Source organism: Chelonoidis abingdonii, chromosome 1 (assembly GCF_003597395.2).
Source record: "Chelonoidis abingdonii isolate Lonesome George chromosome 1, CheloAbing_2.0, whole genome shotgun sequence".
Classification (NCBI taxonomy): domain Eukaryota; kingdom Metazoa; phylum Chordata; order Testudines; family Testudinidae; genus Chelonoidis; species Chelonoidis abingdonii.
The window spans coordinates 253,461,200-253,482,171 of record NC_133769.1 but is presented as its reverse complement, the minus strand read 5'-3'; the positions used below and the strand labels follow the sequence as shown (position 1 = coordinate 253,482,171).

The 20,972-nt window shown below is 42.8% G+C and overlaps 2 protein-coding genes across 3 annotated transcripts in view; one reads left to right on the top strand and one right to left on the bottom strand.

The window, feature by feature from the left end:
• The window catches only part of MFSD9 (major facilitator superfamily domain containing 9), a 15,593-nt gene extending 128 nt beyond the window's left edge, over positions 1 to 15,465 (top strand). Inside the window, exons 1-6 of one of the 2 annotated variants that reach the window (XM_032790281.2) lie at positions 1 to 89; positions 6,088 to 6,175; positions 7,206 to 7,249; positions 9,081 to 9,210; positions 10,577 to 10,786; positions 11,333 to 15,465. The exon at positions 1 to 89 is cut by the window's left edge and continues 128 nt beyond it. In XM_032790281.2, coding sequence (XP_032646172.2) covers positions 1 to 89; positions 6,088 to 6,175; positions 7,206 to 7,249; positions 9,081 to 9,210; positions 10,577 to 10,786; positions 11,333 to 12,120 — 1,349 coding nt within the window. In that variant the 3' untranslated portion in view covers positions 12,121 to 15,465. The remainder of the gene's footprint in view (positions 90 to 6,087; positions 6,176 to 7,205; positions 7,250 to 9,080; positions 9,211 to 10,576; positions 10,787 to 11,332) is intronic. The other variant, XM_032790282.2, reaches the window with a different exon arrangement.
• Positions 15,466 to 17,645: 2,180 nt separating this feature from the next.
• Positions 17,646 to 20,972, bottom strand: part of SLC9A2 (solute carrier family 9 member A2) — a 41,782-nt gene continuing 38,455 nt past the window's right edge. The window contains exon 12 of the mRNA XM_032790284.2: positions 17,646 to 19,509. Coding sequence (XP_032646175.1) covers positions 19,139 to 19,509 — 371 coding nt within the window. The 3' untranslated portion in view covers positions 17,646 to 19,138. The remainder of the gene's footprint in view (positions 19,510 to 20,972) is intronic.

The following is a 20,972-nucleotide window of genomic DNA, read 5'->3' as shown; positions in this document are numbered from 1 at the left end:
CCTGGCCGGCGGCTCCTCTCTGCCACCGCTGCGTGGGTCTCGGGTCCCAGTCCGCCGTGGTCTGTGTCCTCTACCTGGTGGCTTCCCTGGTGAAGTTGCGGGACGCTCATCACCGCCTGCCGGGCCTGGGGCGTGTGTGTGTGTGTGTGTGGTGTCCCCTGCCCTGGGGCTTGTTGTCCCGTGTCCTGCCCTGTGCATCGGCTAGCGGGGCTGTGTGTGTTGTGTCCGTGTCCTGCCTGGGGCTGTTGTGTGTGTGTGTGTGTGTGTGTGTTCCGTGTACCTGCCCTGGGGCTGTGTGTGGGTGTGTGTGTTCCGTGTCCTGCCCCTGGGGCTGGTGTGTGTGTGTGTGTGTCCGTGTCCTGCCCTGGGCTGTGTGTGTTGGGTGTGTGTGTGTGTGTGTCCGTGTCCGCCCTGGGGCTTGTGTTTGCTGTGTGTGGTGGTGTGGTGTCCAGTCCTGCCACTGGGGCTGTGTGTGTGATGTGTGTGTTTTCCCCCCCCCGGGTTGGGGGTCCCTGGCCCTGGGGCTGTGTGTGTGTGTGTGTGTGGTCCGTGTCCTGCTCTGGGGCTGTGTGGTGTGGTGTGTGGTTGTCCTGCCCTGGGGCTGTGTGTGTGGTGTTGTGTGTGTGCCCTGCCCTGGGGCTCTGTGTGCGTGTCTGTGTGTCTGTCCGTCCCTGCCCTGGGGCTCCTGTGCGTGTATGTCCTCCGCCCTGGGGCCTGTTGCGTGTCCGTGTGTCCGTCTGTCCCTGCCACTGGGGCTCTGTGTGTGTGTGTGTGTGTCCTCCTGGGGCTCTGTGGTTGTTGTGTGTGTGTGTGCGTGTGTGTGTGTCCGCCACTGGGCTCTGTGTGTGTGTGTGTGTTGTTCCGTGTGTGTGTGTCCTGCCCTGGGGCTCTGTGTGTGTGTGTGCGTGTGCCGTCGTGTGTGTGTCCTGCCCTGGGCTCTGTGGTGTGTTGTGTGCGGGTGGTGTTTGTCTGCCCTGGGGCTCTGTGCGTGTGTGTGGTGCGGTTGTGATGTGTCCGCCCTGGGGCTCTGTGCGTGGTGTGTGTGTGGTGTGGTGTCCTGCCCTGGGCTCTGGTGCGTGTGGTGTGTGTGTGTTGTGTGTGTCCTGCCCTGGGGCTCTGTGCGTGATGTGTGTGTGTGTGTGTGTGTGTGTGTCTCCTGCCTGAGCGCGCGTGTTGCGTGTGTGTGTGTGTCCTGCCCTGGCGCGCTGGTGTGCGTGATAGTGTGTGTGTGTGTCCTGGCCTGGCGCGCTGTGTGCGTGTGTGTGTGTCCGTCCATCCTGCCCTGGCGCGCTGTGTGTGTGTGTCCGTCCTGCCCTGGGGAGTGTGTGTCCGTGTGTCTTGTCCTGTCTGCCCTGGGGTATGGTGTGTGTGTGTGTGTCCCGCCCTGGGCTCTGTGTGTGTAGTGTGCAATTGCGTGTGTGTGTGTGTCACCTGCCCTGGGGCTCTTGTGCGTGTGTGGTGTGTGCATGCGCGTGTGTGGTGTCCTGCCTGGGGCTCCTGTGGCGTGTGTGTGTGTGTGTGTGGTCTCCTGCCCTGGGGCTCTGTGCGTGTGGTGTGATGTGTGTGTGTCTCCTGCCTCTGGGGGCTCTGTGCGGTGTGTTGTGTGTGTTGGTCTCCTGCCGGGGCTCGTGCGGGTGTGTGTGTGGTGTGTCTCCTGCCCACTGGGGCCCTCTGTGAGTGTATGTGTTGTGTGTGTCCTGCCTGGCTCTGTGTGCGTGTGTGTGTGTTGTCCTGCCCTGGCAGTGTGTGTGTCTGTGTGTCCGTCGTACTGGCCCTGGGGATAGTGTGTGTGTGTGTGTGTGTGTGTCCTGCCCTGGGGCGTGTGTGTGGTGTGTGTGTCCTCCCGGGCTGTTGTGTGTGTGTGTGTGTGTCCTGCCACCTGGGGCTCTGTGGCGTGTGTGTGATGTGTCTGTCTGATCCCGCCCTGGGCTCTATGCGTGCGCGCGCGTGTTGGGTGTGTGGTCTGTCTGTCCGTCCCGCCCTGGGCTCTCTGTGTGGTGTGTTCCCCGCCCTGGGCCTCTGTGCGTGTGTGTGTGTCTGTACTGTCCACGTCCCGCCCTGGGCTCTGTGCGATGTGTGGTGTGTGTCATGTCTGTCCTGCCCCCTTCCCGTCGCGCTGCTTTAAAACCCATGCATAAACAGCAGTGAGTTATGTTCCTGATTCCTAGATGAAAAGAAAAAAATAGCCACTAGCTTGTCAGATCGCACCGTAACTATACGCCTCATAGTGTGGTACATTGATTCTCTCTCGTTTAGAAAATAATGAACTAACATCATAGGACATCTCTCAACTCCAAATTTGTACTTCTGACAACTTCTGACAATCTCCACCAGTGCTTAGAAAATGTACAGGGAAGAGTCCTTAGTCAATCAACGCCCTTTCCCTACTGGAGAACTGTTAGGGAAACCAATCGATAGATACAGACAATAATTTGATAACTGACTAGCCTACTTTCATCAGCACAGAAAATCATTAACTGATAGCCCAAATAAGAAATTATGTAAATTAATAGTATGTGTGTGTGTGTGTGTCCTGCCCTGGGGCTCTGTGCGTGTGTGTGTGTGTCTGTCTGTCCCGCCCTGGGGCTCTATGCGTGCGCGCGCGTGTGTGTGTGTGTCTGTCTGTCCGTCCCGCCCTGGGGCTCTCTGTGTGTGTGTGTCCCGCCCTGGGGCTCTGTGCGTGTGTGTGTGTCTGTCTGTCCGTCCCGCCCTGGGGCTCTGTGCGTATGTGTGTGTGTGTCTGTCTGTCCTGCCCTGGGGCTCTGTGCGTGTATGTCCGTCCCGTCCTGGAGCTCTGTGTGTGTCCGTGTGTCTGTCTGTCCATCCTGCCCTGGGGATCTGTGCGTGTATGTCCGTCCTGCCCTGGGGCAGTGTGTGTGTCCGTCCATTCTGCCCTGGGGCTGTGTGTGTGTGTGTCTGTGTGTCCGTCCTGCCCTGGGGCTGTGTGTGTGTGTGTGTGTGTAAATGTAAAAACGCAAATACTATCTGGCCTGTACGTGAACCAGGGCTACCACGGTGGTGTCTCTGCAACTTGTCTTCACTTGAACACACAGCAAACCCTGAGACAGGATCCTCAGCTCCATTGCCAGGCACTCCTGCAGCCCATGGCAGATCTTCTCTGCTGTTTGTAGGGGTGGAGAATGTACAAATAACAAATGTAACCTTAAATATGTGTAATCCACCTATAAAATAGATTCTGTCCCATACTGTAAATGACCCTAGAGCATCTGGCTTTGAGAGCTGCCTTTTTGTAGCCTGACCGGACACCACCCATTTCTCCTGTGTTTGTATTTAACGTCACAGTTATGGTTGAAGCTCCCCTGGCCTTGACAATAATAGCAACTACCTGGCCAAAAAAGCCCTGAGCTTCCTGAGGGAGTCCTAAGGGACTGGAAAAATTCCTTCAAATGTCTGAGCTTAGGGATGGGCAAAGACAGCCTGTTCTGTTCAGTACTCAAGTATTCACTGCAGTGGTGTGCTGTTTACTCTTAATGCAGTTTGGACAATGGAGTCTCTTTCACTTTCAAGTTGGCTTGCTAATACTGCAGTGTAGGGTTTACTTCCAAACAAAAAAAATTGTTAATTGGAGTTTACTGAAGACAATTTGTCAGGCACTTTTATTGAACTAAATCATGTGAAATCTTCCTTTCTTAGCAGCCCTTGTTAAGGGATTGAATGATTTGTTCTGTGGACTCAGAAAGAGAGCTGCATTCAGGAACTCTTCAGTTCTAATCCAGGCTCTGTCACTGACTTGCTGTGTGGCCTGGGTCTGATTCTGCTTTGGCTGTAGAACTTCCAGTCCTGCCCTATTTCCAAATCTCCCCCTGCATGCAACCATGCAAGATGCCCCTGTTGAGCAGAGTATTCTAAATAGGGAGTGCACTCACCAAATCCTGTTCAGCCCCTTGGAAAGTGGTACCATAGTGGTTTCATGCAAAGAGAGCCATCTGCACATGTAGGAGAGAGATAAGGATTTGCCCTGTTACTAAATTAAAGCACTATGTTTATACTGTCTATTAACGTAGGCAAACTAACCATTCATGTTTGGGACCTTGAGTGCTTTCAGTTCAATTAGCCAGTGTGATAGTTTAATTCAGAAATAAGCATTTAAGATTTATAAAACGGGGGAAATGTTTTTGTATGTGTTTGTATTACTGCAAGTTACTTCGTTTAAACTAGCCGAAGAGAACTGACATTTTTCTTTTTTGTATTTTTATATTATTTTCCATCATTTCCACCCTTGATAAATAAATCTGTCTCGTTTTTGCTTCATTTCCTTTGTTCATGCTTCCTTTTTGACTGTGTCTTTCTCCTTACAAGTCTGAAAAAGCAGCAGGCACTAGTGCTCCCCAGAGCTTGTCTGTTTTGCTTTAAATAGATAATGCTTACATTTATATTTGCAGTGTTTCATAAACTTCCTTATACTCATTATAGGTAATAATTAGAACCCTTCAAATACTGAGGTAAATTTACTCTGCCATAGAAGGCAATTGGCGCATTTCTAAGGGTGACCGCTGTGAATAGTAGCTGAAAGATGTCACTGAGCTGTTGTCTACTACATAACCTTCCCATAGTCAGTAAATTAGAGTTTAGAATAACATACGCTTCTCTCTTTAAAATAAGAAATAATGACTGTTCTTCACTGACATGCAAATACTAGTAACAATTTCTGGGCTTAAAGATTATGTTACTTAAGGAGTACCAGAGTTCAGCTTTGGGTATTATTAGACTTATGCTAATAAATATTTAATAGTTTTGTGAGTGTATGTATATATAAAAATTAGCCATCATGACTGCTTAATGAGGTATTTGAAGCATTTGACTCAATTGTATTTGTAATGACATCTCTATTCTAGTTTTGGACAGACTATTACGAACGTTTAGTCCAACTGCAGTAGTCTCTCATAAAAGGTGATACTGCTTCAGTAATCCCCTTCAGCACAGTTCCACTCTGATGTGGAAGTGGCATGCAAGCAGCATTGTGCAATAAAGAATTAGCAGGTCAGCGTGGTAAGTTAACAAAAGATAAAAATGTGAAAGGACAGGCCAGGAGATCCTTGTACAGTATAGGAGTGTAGAACCCCCACATGTTGTCTCGCCTTCCTCTGATGCTACTGAGGAAATCCCTGCTTCCCTTATGCTTTGCCTTGCCTCTGTACTGTATCCTGTATAACACTTTACATTATTTTTCTTTCATTACAGTGGCAATCTGCTTACAGGAGTGGGCTGTCTTGAAAGCCTCTCTTCCCATTGTAGATGATGTTTTTCAACTGAAAGACTGTACTTTACATGCATTTTTCAAAGTGTTTTAAATGTTTGTTTTCATAACTTAATTATTTGTACACAGAGAAGCTTTTTTCTTATTTGCATGATGCATCAGACTATTTATATTGCTGAATTAAAAATGCTATTAGTGCAAACCTACCATTTTGAAAATTTAGAATTAATTATTCAACTTCAAATATATATATATATATATATATATATATATATATATATAATATATAAAGCATTAAATATTTCTTAGCTAGGTCTTCTGAAAGAGTGTAGCACTGCTTTTTTTCAGGTATTTAGAACCATTTAGAAGATAAGTAGTTCCTGTCATAGTTTTTAGCTTAAAAAATTGTAGTTTGTGAACATAGCAGTCAAATTGCAAGGATTATACAATGCAACACAACACTTTCTCTGTCATGCAAAACTTTTTATTTCTTATAGACCAGGTCTGTGTTACAAACTTTTGATCATGTGTGTGATGAAAGTGTGATTTGTGATCAGCATTACTGTGCCTTCTAGAACCCCTAGTGTAGATGCAGTCATACATACATGTAGATGTTTTTACCAGTATAGCTTGTTTCACTCAGGGCAGCTAGAATAAGCTGCATCCACGCTAGAAGCACTTGACCGGTGTAATATGCTGGTATATAAGTACAGATGGAGCCTTCCAAATGTAGACCTGATCCTAGATTGTTAGTTAATTAAAATTTAATACCCTTTTAAAATACAGAATCACTTATTCCTAAATCTTGACTTTCTGTATCTTTGTAAATATGCTCAATTACTGAAACTCCATTCTCCCTATTCTTTCAGGACTTCTTTGGTGTAAGTATGGTAGTGCCTCTGTTAAGCCTTCATATCAAGTCTCTAGGAGCAAGTCCAACTGTTGCAGGAGTAGTAGGTGAGTACAGCGTGGGTACTGATTACCCAGGACATGGTGTAGAAGTCAGATATGTATCATAACTAACCTTCAGTAGCCACACAGTGGAAAACAATGGCAAGCTCTAAGCAAGATAGACATTTTTCTGCAGCTGATTCTTCCCCCTTATAATCGTGATTGTCCCACTATTAAGTCGTTGTATTTCTTCATAGTTGTCTTCAGAAGCTACTGTGTGGTGGGTTCCAAATTATGACCTTTTGGGGTTCTGTAGCTTCCTCTCGTCCATTGAAGTGATTCTGGGGTGCTGGCTTATAACACAAATACAGGTCTAGTGCATCGTTTATAAATAGTAATGATGATATAAATGTCTTCTTTATATCCAGATTTTTAATCTCCTGCCTTTTCAGTTTGCATGGAATAAAGCTCCTTCTGATGCTAATCCCAGTTCTGAGTTTGGTTGACAGAAATGTTTTTTATGCAGTAACTTTAGTATACAGTACATTATCACCTCTACCCTCTGCAACGACTTTAAGTGTTCAAAGAGCCAGAGAGCTGGGGTGTCCTTTAATCAGTAAAACAGACTGACAAATATTGTACTGTTGGCTCCATGCTGGAATTGTTTTCTTCTTTCTGTTCCTTCTCTCCTATTGCCAATTGCTGCTAGGTTCTTACCCTTCATTTTGAAGGGTAGGATTTGCAATTTCTTCCAGGCCTGCTGCTACAATGCCCTGTCATAATGTTTGGTGTAGGATGCCAACTGTCCCAGTTTCAGTTATTTCCCCTGGCAAAGCAGCATACTTCTGCTTTCATACTTCTCAGTTGAATAGTGTTGCAATTTTGAGAAGCCCAGAAAAAGAGGAAAATTCATCCATCACAGTGGTGAAACTCTTGTTCATGCCGGACCCTGCCCCTGCTTTTCCCTATTGCCTGTTCCTGTACTTCTAATGAATTATTTTGTTAATTTTCCCATTTTGCAGAACCATTTTAAAGCCAGTTTCACTAGTCTGTTCATACTTAATTCTCAGTGTCTTTTTCACTATTTTTATTTTAGGATCTTCTTATGGTTTACTGCAGCTCTTTTCCAGCACATTTGTGGTAAGTTTTGAATACTGAATCTTAAATATATATTGATGTTTCTATTAACTTTGTAGGAAAATTGATAACATTAATGGTAATATTTTGGGGAATGTGAAACTGTACATTTGCTAGTGTAACCCCCACACCTCCTGTTCTGTCCCATCTAGTAGCACTGAGACCACTTAGAGAGAGAGAGAAATTGTGTGTGCTCTACAGCCTTAGCTAACAGCGAGTTGGCTTTTAGCTTATACACTAAGCTCCAGAGATCCCGGGTTCGATCTTGCACGCCAATAACCGAGGTCTGTCGGCATTACACTAGTGTTTACACAAGCCCTTGAGGTTGGAGGAACTGTTCTTACCCTCTGTGGAACTTTTTGTGTCAGTTCGAGGGACTAATCAAATCCTAGTACACAAGATGAAATTTTTAGCTGAAAACCAAATCTCTGCTTAGATTTGAAAGTAGTAGTTTAATCATTCAAATATTACGAAGTGTCAGTCATGCAACATTCTGTTTAATGTTGTGTTGCTATTAGAACAATTTTCTTGAACGCAGTAGTCTAAATAAAAGAAATGGTATCATGGACCAGATCTCTGAAATTATGTTTTCCATGTTTGCAATTCTGTGATTAATGTGGAGCAGTGTTTCTCAAACTGGGTTCGCCACTTGTGTAGGGAAAGCCCCTGGCGAACCGGGCCAGTTTGTTTACCTGCCCCGTCCACAGGTCCGGCTGATCGCGGCTCCCACTGGCCACGGTTTGCTGCTTCAGGCCAATGGGACCTGCTGGAAGTGGTGCGATCCGAGGAACTTACTGGTTGCCGCTTCCAGCAGCCCCGATTGGCCTGGAGCAGCGAACCATGGCCAGTGAAAGCCACGATCGGCCGGACCTGTGGTCTGGGCAGGTAAACAAACTGGCCCGGCCCGCCAGGGGCTTTCCCTGCACAAGCAGCGACCCCAGTTTGAGAAATAGGGATATGGAGTCTGTTGTAATTTGCCAGGTGGCCTTAATTTATGCAGTGTCTCTCAAACTTTATTTTTTCCCCGTAAGTTATGCTTTTCCCCCTCCTTTCCTAAAACAAATATGCACAAGGACACAACCCCAAAGCCATAGGTCAGGAATGCATACTGTACCTGCCAACATTCAGATCTGTACTTTGGAACCAGTGCTCCTAGGTTTCATCCACCTGTTTGGCACACAGTCACCTTTTCCTCTGTCTCTTGCAGCTTCCCTGAACTTATGTGTAAGGCTCCTACCCTTCCTACTTAAAGACTCTTTTCTGTCATGCTGCATGTAGTGAATTAAGCTGACTTATTGTATATAGGTTACCTTTTAATTTTCCCCTTCCCATGACCTTCTTCTGTTTGTCTGCACTCAGACTGAGAGCTCCCTCATGCCGGGACTGCCCTCTCTGAGTGTTTGGCAGGCATCTAGCACACAGTAGTTGCTATCATAAATAAATAATAGTGGTGAGTGTTGGTGTGATGGCATTTTCATTAGGCTGTCACCCATGATACTTCACTATATTGTCATGAGTTTACATAAAATTAAGATGAGACATTAAATTAAATTAAGCTTGGCTTTCATACCTCATCTAGTAAAATTAATTCATGGTGCAAGCAGGTGCTTCTCCCATTGACTTCAGGGTTGAATTTAGTCCATCGTGTCCAGCCTCTGGCATCTAGACGCAATACTATTATGAATGTTATCTAATCTGTTTATGAATGTTTCCATTGATGGTCCCTCAGGGACCTCTCTTTTGAGAAGAGAAGTAATCAATTTAATTCAGACATGCATATTGTTTACAATGGGTAGTTCAGTACTATAAAAGCACTCATTTATTGTCTCACCAGGGCTGCTGGAGTGATGTAATAGGAAGACAACATTCCCTGCTTGCCTGTATCCTGTTCAGTGCACTGGGTTATTTGCTGCTTGGCATGTCCACCAGTGTGTGTTTGTTTGCCATTGCAAGAATACCTGTAGGTGAGTAATTGACTTGGTACTTGGATTTATATTCAGTCCAATGTTAGTTTGAGAATTATTGCTGGGGAAGTCATGGTATTTAGATATGGGGACAAGCTGGATAGCAGCTTTGAACAGTTTTACTTATCACAAGTGCAATGGTTCTTTGGCACTTATGGAACCCCAGCTTTGAAAAGACTTCTAAGTGTATCTTTTCAGTGCATTTTTCATTTAATTTTTAAGTTTTTTTTTTAAATTATGCGAAATGTGGCCAGTGGTTTTTTTCTTTTTTTTTTTTGAGGGTGGGGGAGGAGGTGAACAACTTCTCAGACACCTTAGTGCAGGGACTGTTTTTTCAAAGGATGAGTGCTTATCACTTCCTGAAAATCAGGCCACTTTAATGTTCCTCAAGCTGAGCACCCAAAGTCACTAATAACTTCTAAAAATGTTAGTCTGTGTGCACCATATAACATGATATATAACATCTTCAGTATATTGTCATACTGAACATATATTTCCAAATAGGATATCATGTAAAAGCTTGGCTTACTACGTAATGGAATGTGTATGTTGTGTAAAAGCATATTTGTTAGTGTCACTAACACTAAGTTTCCATCAACATACCTGTATTATAAAACTCAGATAATAGGTTTTTAAAATTCTGACTCGACTAGCCTCATTCCAAAGAAAACTTCTTTGTTTCTTCGATAGGGGAGGCAGTGGGTTTTTTGATACCATAAAGGAACTTCAGTGGTTTGTTTATTTTGATAAATCTTTAAAAATTTAACTACCTCTTTAGAGGTTTTTGTAATGCTCCTATATTGCCAGTGGTTGTGGATTGTGGTGGTGTAAGATAATCCTTTTGTGGGGAAGGAGCAGAGAAAGATATTTTATTGTGCACGTGTTGCATTTTTAGAATGCCGAGAATTCATATTAATTACTGCTTCTCTCGGCCTGTCAACACCTACTGTTCAACAGCCTGGGATTGTACTGTATCAATTGCAGGTGTCCATAGCCAGCCGTATCATTCTTTCCCCAGCACTGACCACAAGACACGATGTGTCTGGCAGTTGCCTCACCTCTACTGGGATCTACCATTCAGAGATGCTGCTTCTATTCTATTTGAGCTGTTTTTCTCATTTGACACAGATCTCTGTTTAACATGAGTCCTGTGTCCCAACCCTCAACTAGCCGAGGGAATGGTTGCTGCCAAACTCGTCACGTGCCCAGCTCACCACCCCCATGACACAACCTCTATAGCTCTGGCATTGGATGATTTGTAGCTTTTGGAATTTTCAAACAATAATTCAACACAACCTTATAAATTACATCACATGCTAAATAAATATGATATAGTTTTCCTGTATGTTTTTATGTTAACTTGCAGGTATTTTCAAACACACTCTCTCCATTTCAAAAGCTCTTCTTTCTGACTTGGTTTCTGAGAGAGAGCGCCCTCTTGTATTAGGACATTTCAATGCAGCCTCCAGTGTTGGTTTCATCCTGGGTCCTGTGGTTGGTGGCTACTTCACAGAGCTAGAGAGTGGCTTTTACCTGACATCTTTAATCTGTTCTTTTATCTTCATTCTGAATGCTGGTAAGTTGTATGAAGTATTTTGCACTTCAGGCTTTTTCAGGCGATGTGTTCATGCTGTTTGTACAGTAGTATGACTGTAATGCCCTTCTGTTCTGTGCATTCAGACTGCTCTTTGAATGTATACTTCTGACTTTGAAAATAGTTCAAGACAGCCTTCCCCCTCTCTATTTCTTTTTTACATCCAGATACAGTAGATGGAGTGTTGTTTTTGTCTAGAGCTGGAGAATGGGAGTTGGAATCCTGGGTTCAGTTCTCAGATCTGTATGAGCAAGTCACTTAACCTTTCTCTCTTATTATAGAGCCCCATTTAAGTATGTAGAAACCAATAGTAACTATATGGGTTATGTTGTACTTAATTTTTGTAAACTGTTTTGTGATTATTTTAAGATGAAATGTTGCCAACAAAGTGCAAATACTTTCATTTATGTCTTTGATTTCTACAATTAGAGACATCATTAAAACATAACAGTAACTTGCGTGTTTTGAGCATGTGGTAAAGAGCGTAACTGTTTACAGTTAACCGATTGTAATGCATTACCTCTACAGGCCTGGTCTGGATGTTACCATGGAGTGAGGAACACACAGATAGTAATGAAAACAAACAGACCACCAGTAACAGCAAAGTGACAGCAAAGGCAAACTATGACCTGCAGGTTCAATCATTATCTAATGGAGCAATGAAATATGATACTCCCCTCCAGTCCCTATGGATTCCAGTTGTGTCAGTGCTGAAGAGGATTAAAAGCATTGCATGCTCTGATCTGTGGGATATATTTTTAGTACGGTTACTAATGTCTGTAGCTGTAATGCTGTATTATAGCAATTTTGTTCTGGCAATTGAAGAGAGATTTGGGGTGAAACCTAAGTTCACAGGGTACCTCATAAGCTATAGTAGCACCCTTGGAGCACTTGCTGGTTTTTTACTTGGACCAATAACAAGACTCTATCAACATAACACTTATGCACTTTTATTACATTCCACTGTTCTCACCTGTGTATTGATAATGCTATATTCCACAGCATTCAGCATATGGACAGTCATTTTATCGTCAACATTTTTAGCATTTTCAACCACTGTAGGACGCACTTGCATCACTGACCTTGAGTTAACCCTGGGTGGGAATCAGGCCAGTGGCACGCTCCTAGGAGTTGGCCAGTCTGTGACATCTGTGGGACGCATAATTGCCCCTCTTCTCTCAGGAATCGCACAGGAGTTCAGTTCCTGTGGCCCTCCAAGTCTTGGTGTGGGGCTGGCACTCGTGGCTATTCTGATAATGCTCTTGAACACACCACGATATTGCAGTGGTAGAAATGCTAAATTAAAAAGTGAATAGCAGCTTATTAAATCAGGCTGATGCATCATCAATAAAATGCAAAGTAATTCAAATAACTGGGGATATGTTATACTAAAGAATGGTGAGCACTAAAGAAACCAGTATTGCAGCAGCAGGCTGTTTTCTAAAAGGAATGGTACAAGTTCAAGGGGAGGCCAGCATGACTGAGCCCTCAGATTCATACAGACCTGTCTGCTGCAGGATCATACATCAAGACAGGAATTCTCAGAGCTGTAGTTCAGAGAGAAATTCTCTTTCAAAGGTGCAGGTATCATTTAAAATCTTTGTAAAATGAGCATTGTATTTTCTTTGTGCTAATAAGGTTGAAATCCCTTCAAGAAAAATGTTTCTGACTCTGAATATATAAATGGCTGATGAATAATCCAGTTTGCAACCCCACATTGAAGCATGATGGTAAAACTGATAGTCTCTTTGACTGAGAGAGACAGACAAATGAATTTTTTATTTAAAGAAGTAAAATTTGTTATGTGCACTTACCAGTATGAGAAATTAAGGCTGACCTGGATAAACCATTGGCCTCCATGGCCTGGATAAACCATGGCTTGTTGATAAATCAGAGATTCCATATATAACTTGTGATGCATGCTCTGCCTAGAAGTTTTCCCATGCAGCATAATTAACCATTCCCAACTGGCTGGCTGACATTCTGCTTTCACTCCTCTGTCCCAGCATTTCTGGTAAATAGAGCTGTGTATGCTCTAGCACGTAGGTTTCTTTTTATATATAATATATAAGGTATTTTAAGAGAAAATGCCATCATGTAGAATAAGGGTGATTGAAGATGAGACGATGTAAATTACAGTGGAATTTGCACTAGTGGTACCTGGACTATTATATTAAATATAATGGATGGAGATATACCTCATAGAACTGGAAGGGACCCTGAAAGGTCATTGAGTCCAGCCTTCACTAGCAGAACCAAGTACTGATTTTGCCCCAGATCCCTAAGTGGCCCCCTCAAGTATTCCACTCACAACCCTGGATTTAGTAGGCCAATGCTCAAACCACTGAGCTATCCCTCCCCCCATTATTGAACACCTTCATCTGGCAACCTTCTGTCATAAGTGAGTATTTTAAGGAACTCCCAGAACTTCCTGTGCAGTTTTGTTCCATCTTCATTTTAAGAATAACCGCTCCTTCCTGCTCTTTAAATGGTTGTTTAAGACACATTTTGGAAAATCTAGTGATGTTTTAAAGTGTTTGTTCCATGTAGGATTAATCCATTATTTTTCATCTCTGAAGACATACATTTAAATTCCAGTTTAGGTAACCAGGGAAAATGTGTGTTTGGCAGCTTAGTCTTCATTTTTCTGCATCCATTTTAGCAAGCCAAAGCTAATGGAGGTTGATGCAGGTAAAGATTGAAATGCATTGACAGACTTAATGGGGATGGTTTCCATAGCACTGACCCATACTATACCAGGTTCAAGTCAGTGTTACTAGTCTCACTTTTCTGAGCATTACATTTTATCCACTAGTTTAAAAAAAAAAGTTTGTTCTTGTATTGCCTTTTATCTGAAAGTTTCATAGCACTTCCTGTTTAATTATTTGATGTAGTATACAAAGCCGCTCGGCAGATTTTTTTAAATTGAATTTAGCATATATGATGTGTACATGCAACACAGATGGTGTTTTGTAATTTTGTTTTTAAATCAACTTTTTCCTTCCTTCTTACAGAATGCCTGTTCTTGTTTGAAATCACTGGAAAAATCCCACTAAGAGCACAATGGGAGCACATATTTTAATTACTTGACATTTTATAGGTGGACACAATGAGACTAGTCTATATATGTGCTTGTTTTCAGGGGGTACCCTTGATTTCTGTATGAGAGTTAAGCATGCAGAAAATGGAATCTTCTCATTTTTAATGTACTGTAGATTTCATCTTTTTTTTTTTGGTGATCTGGGATTAAGTTTTGCTATGTGACTTAGGTGCTTAGGACCCCAAGTCCTATTGACTTTCAGTTGAGTCTTAGGCACCTAAGTCACTTTTGAAATTTTTATCCCTGGTGACCATTTAAGCAAGAGCCTCAAAACGTCCCCACTAATTCTTTTGCCCTTTTCCCCTCCACTCAGGAAAGAAACATCATTCCCCAGAACAGGGATCTTTATCATAGAAGATTGGGGCTGGAAGAGACCTCAGGAGGTCATCTAGTCCAACCCCTTGCTCAAAGCAGGACCAACTCCAACTAAATCATCCCAGCCAGGGCTTTGTCAAGCCAGACCTTAAAAACCTCTAAGAATGAGATTCCACCATCTCCCTAGGTCACCCAGTCCAGTGCTTCACCACCCTCCTAGAGAAATAGTTTTTTCTAATATCCAACCTAGACTTCCCCACTGCAACTTGAGACCATTGCTCCTTGTTCTGTCGTTTGCCACCACTGAGAACAGCCTCTTTGGAAAACCCTTTCAGGTAGTTGAAGGCTGCTATCAAATCCCCCCTCACTCTTTTCTTCTGCAGACGAAATAAGCCCAGTTCCCTCAGCCTCTGCTCATAAGTCATGTGCCCCAGCCTCCTAATCATTTTTGTTGCCCTCCACTGGATTCTCTCCAATTTCTCTGCATCCTTTCTGTAGTTGGAGGCCCAAAACTGGATGCAGTACTCCAGATGTGGCCTCACCAGTGTCAAATAGAGGGGAATAATCACTTCCCTTGATCTGGCAATGCATCTACCACTGTAGCCCAGTATGCTGTTAGCCTTCTTGGCAACAAGGGCAAACTTTGCTTTGCTGCTGCCACTTGGAATGAAGTGGAAATAAAACATAGTGGACTGGTATTTGGATTTAACAACTTTGATCTTCTTACTCAACAACCAACAGATAGAAAGTCATTCTAACTTGTGACACTGATAACAAAAGGAGGGTGGAGGGCTTTCTTAGATCAAATGCATGATGAAATTAGCTTACACTAGATTTAACAATTGTCTTCATACCACTCTTAGGGGTGATAGGACTCAACACTTCACTTTTTATGTTTATGCACAAGCTGAAACACTTTTTGCTTTCCACAACCAAATTTTATTTATTTTATTATTATTATTTTGCTTTAATATATGAGTGATTTTTAGTTTGGAAGATGTATTGTATTTTTCTTATTGTCTAAATCTGTATTACGGAAAATTAATATTTGGAGTGAGAAGCCTGTAAAAGATGTGGTCTCAGGGACATACTGTAGCTGATGCTACTGGACAAAGTGGCTTTTATTTATAGCAAAAAGTGATTTTGAAGTATTTTGGAAAAGATTACTCTCTGTAGTGTTAGTTACAAAAAATGCACCAAAATTGTTTCTTTTAAAATGCAATAAAGTGAAATGACATTCCATTTTTATTAATGTTTCAGTAATTGTCTTCTGTTAACTTTATATATTGTTCCTTGTAATGCATTTCAGAAGACAGGTGGCCAAGTCAATGGAGTTGGATGGGATGCACATCCAATGCAGTATATTTAGTTTCCGTGACTGCCTTCTCTCAATTCTTTAGTCTTCCTCTGCCTGACTGACTTCTTGGGTCAGGTTGACCTCTTGCTTCCTGATCAGCTAGGCACTCATTCAGGAAAACATCTCTATCCAGGACATAATTTAAGCATGTGCTTAACTTGAAACGCATATGTAAGTCCCACTGCCTTCTGCATGTCCTTAAAAGTTTAACATTTGATTAAGTGCTTTCCTGAGTTGGGCCTAAGAGCAGAAGGAATTGGGGAATGGGGCTCGGAAGTCAGTTCAGTTGCATAGGGTAGCAGAAGGGAGTGCAAGAGGGTTCGCCATTCCTTAGGAACTGCTGGTAATACCGTCTTGTTCTTTTATTCCTGTAATGCCCAGATATGAATGTACTGTCTCTGTTGCTAGCTTCTCCTGCCAGTCCAGCTCTCCTCTGTTTTCTGGCTCCAATCTATGCACCTCCCTACAGAAGAGGATGCTATTACTAGGGCAGGGATCGGCAACCTTTGGCACGCGGCCCATCAGGCGCTTACCCTTGCGGGCCGCGGGCCAAAGGTTGCCGATCCCTGTACTAGGGTCTGCTCCTACCCTTTGCTTTCAATTTCCATGCTATTCCTGGAAGTGCCTGCATCTGCAAGATTTGGATTCCCCTCTGCGGAAGGTAGTTGCTGCTAAATGCTATCTTTGGAGATGCCAGCTTTCACTTAATGGCAAATGGGATTTGTCCTCTACTTCACCCAGGAAGGCAGCACCATCAGTGGATACAAGAGAAACAAAGACAGAAAGGGGAAAGAGTTGGAATGCAAGTTCTGAGACAGGGTGTCCAGAGCCACCATTTCCAGTGCCTAGGAAAATAAGTTTGGCATCTTGCCATTCTCGCTATTGCCATCCCCATGAGTCACACCTCACTACTTTTCTTCTGCCTTGAGTCTTGTCTTTTTTTTTTTTTTTTTTTTTTGAGGGGGGGGGGGTTAGTTTTGCAATTCACCTCTTGAAGTTTCCTAACTGTCACTAATGATCCCACAACATTTTTTCACAAGAACAAGTGTGTCCATTTCATCATCCTGGCCAAACTTCAGTTTAATTCTGTCTCCCTAAATTTCTCCCTTCGCTTCTGTGACGGAAATTATTCTGTCACTGCGGACTTGTTTTTCTTGAAGGGAATGAAAACCATGTCTATAGTCAATACATCATTTCCGCCAATAGATGGTGCTAGATGATAGTCATACATTTATTTGGCTTCTAATTTCCCAACATCCACAAACTTTCGTTGACATTGGATAACAAAAGACAAAATCCACATTGCAGGCTGTAGCTGAAGGTGCTGATTAGAAAGTCTTAAAGATAATGTTCCAGTTTACTTTGTAGAGGAAAAAGGTAGTAGGAGACATACTTCAAAATATAATGATTCTGTAAGTGTATGGTGTGCATTTACTTACTGCTTTTCATTCATGTATCTCAAAATGCATTTAAAAATAAGCATTATCCTGTTTTATAAATGAAGTAATTGAAGTACAAAGAGGTTAAGTCCCAAGTTTCCGAAAATGGCCCCTAATTTTAGGTGCCTCCGTTTTTGGGTGTGCAATTGAAACATTTGGGGCTGCCTTTCAATCACACTGAGTACCTACTACTCCAGCTGAAGTCAGTGAAAGATGCAAGTTCTCAGGAGTTGTGAGAAATCAGAAGCCAGTTTTGAAAATTTGACCCTAAGTGACTTGCTCAGTTACAAGTTGCTTGTTTAGTCCTTATCAGCAAAGGAAAGAGTGAGTAAACCAAACTAACCTTCTATGTGCATAATTTTGCTGTGTTTTTTAAAGTTACAATTCAAACTTAATTCAAACCCCTCGCCCCCCCGCCCGCAGTCATAACATAATCTCATTGTGGGGGAAATTTGGATCTGTATTCAAGTGTGAAAATTCCAGCACAGGCTCATTTCTAATTCGGATGTGGTGAGAGTATATGCTGATAATTCTACGAAATGTAATAAAAAAAAAAGTTGCTGTTGAAAAATGAATTCAAAATTATTTATATAAATTAACTTTGTAGCATCACCTCCCTCCATTATAAGCGAAAGAGAAGAAGATGGTCATGCACTGGTGACTGATTCCCACAGTAACTAAATGGCCATGTATTTTTGCAAAAATCAACATCTCACAGCAGAGAAAGTATCTTGACATGGGCCTTTGAGTGAGCCTTTAAAAAGATCATGTTTCCATCTGCACACGATTTAGAATTTGCATTTGGCAGATACAAGAATTCCACATAACCTGAACAGTATTACAGTAACTGCAACAACAACAAAAAAACCTACCAACCCTCAAACATAAATAAAACTAAAATGGCTCTAACCTGAGATGAGAAAGACATGAGTGTCTTAGTAGCAGTAATAGCAGGATTTATTTATTGTAGTGTCTAGTGGCTCTAAATGAGATTGAGGCCCCATTGTGCAACATGCAGTACAAACAAAAATAGGAGATTGTCCCTGTCCCACCGAGCTTACAATTTAGATAAAGACAAAGCAGATGAAGGATTAATATCTGAGGGGATACAGAGACCAAATGAGCCACCCAAATTCACAAGCAAAACTCAGAACTGGACCCACATTTCCTGAATCTGACTCCATGTCTCACCGTGACACCATCCACCCTCAGCCTGTGACTAGTGTTATAACAATTCTGCTGCATTTCCACAGCAGCCACAAACAGACACAGGAGCCAGTTCTTCAAACAGACCCTTTTGATGTGCCTGCAACTCCTCCTCTGAGAGCCCAATCCTGATAGGTGCTGAGTGCTATCTACTCACATTGACACGAATGAAAGTTGAGAGCATTCATCCTAGCACTGAAGATGCTCAGCACCTTTCACTGGTTATATGCTGGGGAAAAAATGCAGATAGTATGAATCAGGATAACTCAGGAGTTAGTGTCCTTCACCTGATTTTACAGCCCATTTTCCATTAACTGAATGTGTTTCAGAGTCTGCTTCTGCAGCTAGGTCCCTTTTCTGACCCTGTTCCAGCCTTCCCAACCCCTAACAACATCCTACTATACTGGGCATGCTAACAATAATCTGCAGTGATAAATGTATTTGTCTTGCAAGGTCTATGGGACAGGGGCATAGTGCAATTTCAAGTGCTATTCACATTAAAAATCTGATCTAGACAAGCAAAATTCAATCATAAATAAAATCTTATATGTACTACAATATTTTTAAAGGTTCTCTTCATTGTAAGAATTTTTAAAACTTTAGTTGGATAAATAAATATCAAACTTGGGTTATTTGGTTCCAGAGCTAATAGTGTGATAAAAGGCACATTTTCCCCTTAGTGGTTAAAAGAACATAATTGTCACAGCATTGCTAAAAGTTATTCATAAACGATGTTTTCTTTTGTGTCTTGGGTTTAGTATTTGCTGTAGTATTTCATCCAGTTAATTAATGATACGGGCATGCAACCCAAAGGATCCAGACCAAGGTTTTAAACTGGATCCCATTGTCCAGTCAGATGGTTTAGAATGCTAATTTAAATCTGTAGTTTATTATTGATAGTTCTACTTCAGCTGTTTTCAGTATGGCTGATTCTGAGATTTATTTTTATGCCTTTCAGCTTCTGATGCCCACCTGACTATTCGTGGTGGTGGCTTTGGTCTTGTTGATCTAACATCTTCAGTCAAATTTTCTTCACTCACTGTTCCAAATCTTGGTCTCGATAGCAGTGGTTGCCTGAACCCTCTGGATGCTTGAGCTTCATTGTCCATTTCTCTGCTATCTACCCTTCCAGCATGGTCTCCATTAACTTCATTCCTCCACTCCATTCTAAATTGCTGCAGTGGCTGCTGCTGGCTCTGGTCTTGCAAAATTTTTCGTGCTCTAGGTTTTAAATTGAGCACTGTGGTAGGAAGCTCCAGTTCAGAGTCACTGCTGTCAGCACCTCCTACTGTTAATTTAAAACAATATTAAAATGTTAGTTGAAGAATATCATTGCCAATACAGTGCTGTAAAACAAAATAACTGAGCCATGCACAGTATCAACCACAAGAAATAAAAATGCTTATCTGTATTTTGCAATTCACAGCCATTTTGTCTGTTTTCCCAGAAATTTGCAGATAAAATTTTGCACTTGTGCTCAGTTGGCTGAATGTTTTCAAAAGCATTTGTGACATTTCCTTATACATTTCCAGTTGTTCTAGACAGCTGTTTATCTGCTCCCTTCCACTTACATGAGGGAAAGAGAATGAAGATATGTGGATGGGGCTCCTGGGGCACTTGGGGTCACAGGGCTTGGACCATAGGGCTAAATATTACAGCGTGGCCATTCAGGCTCAGACTGGAACCCAGGCTCTGAAACCTGTGACGGGGGTGGGTCTCAGAGCCCAACTGACCCAGGCTCTGAGACTCAGTGACCCGGTTTTTTTATTGCAGCATAGATGCTCCCATAGGCTACATCTACACGTCAAGCTGAAGGTGTAATTTCCAACTCAGGGAGACATACCCACACTAGCTCTGATTGAGCTAATGCACTAAAAATAGTGTAGCCGACCATGGTGTGAGCAGCGGGTGAGCTAGCTGCCCCAGTATGATCCCAACTGAAATGCTAGCTATATACTTGGGCAGCTAGCCCCCCACGGTGTGCATCACCATGGCTAGACTTCTATTTTTAGCACAGTAGCTGGCTTGGAGGGTATGTCTCCTCAAGCTGGAATTTATACCTCCAGCTCAAAGTGTGGCAGTGTCTATACCAGGAAAGCGTCAGGTCTGCTGCATTTACTCCCTCCCCAGCCCTGAAGAACTCCCACTGGGAATGTTCCACAGATATTGCTTTGCTAGGGTTTGTATGGGCAAGAGGGGTGGATAAACTGCTCTTTTTGATGTTTTGTCCTCTCTGTGCAGCCAGGATTACACTGGGCATCCTTGCCTAAGTAAATAGTAATCAAAGCACTATTAACTCAGCCTCGGTGTATGCACGCTTCTCCCTGAAGGAACTGCATGGCCCAGGATGGAGGAGTTCCAGAGAAGCAGCACAAAGGGCACAACCCTCCACCAGACAAAGGATCTTCCCTGGGAATCTGTGGAGGTGGGAGATCATGTCTCCCACCTCTCTATGCCACCGGAAGAGACAATGTCAAGGAAACACCATGCAAGAAATCTTAGTTTCCGATCCCTCAAACCCCTTCTTGTTGGTCTCCCCAGGACAGAGTACAAACTGTCGAAATGAAAGCTGTGGTAATCTATCAACACATATTCTTGAATAGTCACTGTCTGGTAGTTTAAGTTGATAATATTCTTAAAGATAGACAGATATAGATCAAAATGATTTTCCCTTTAGCAGCATCCCTTTAAATTTCTTAATAGTTTCATCAATATTTGCATACTTTCCATAATTTTAATACTTCCATATTT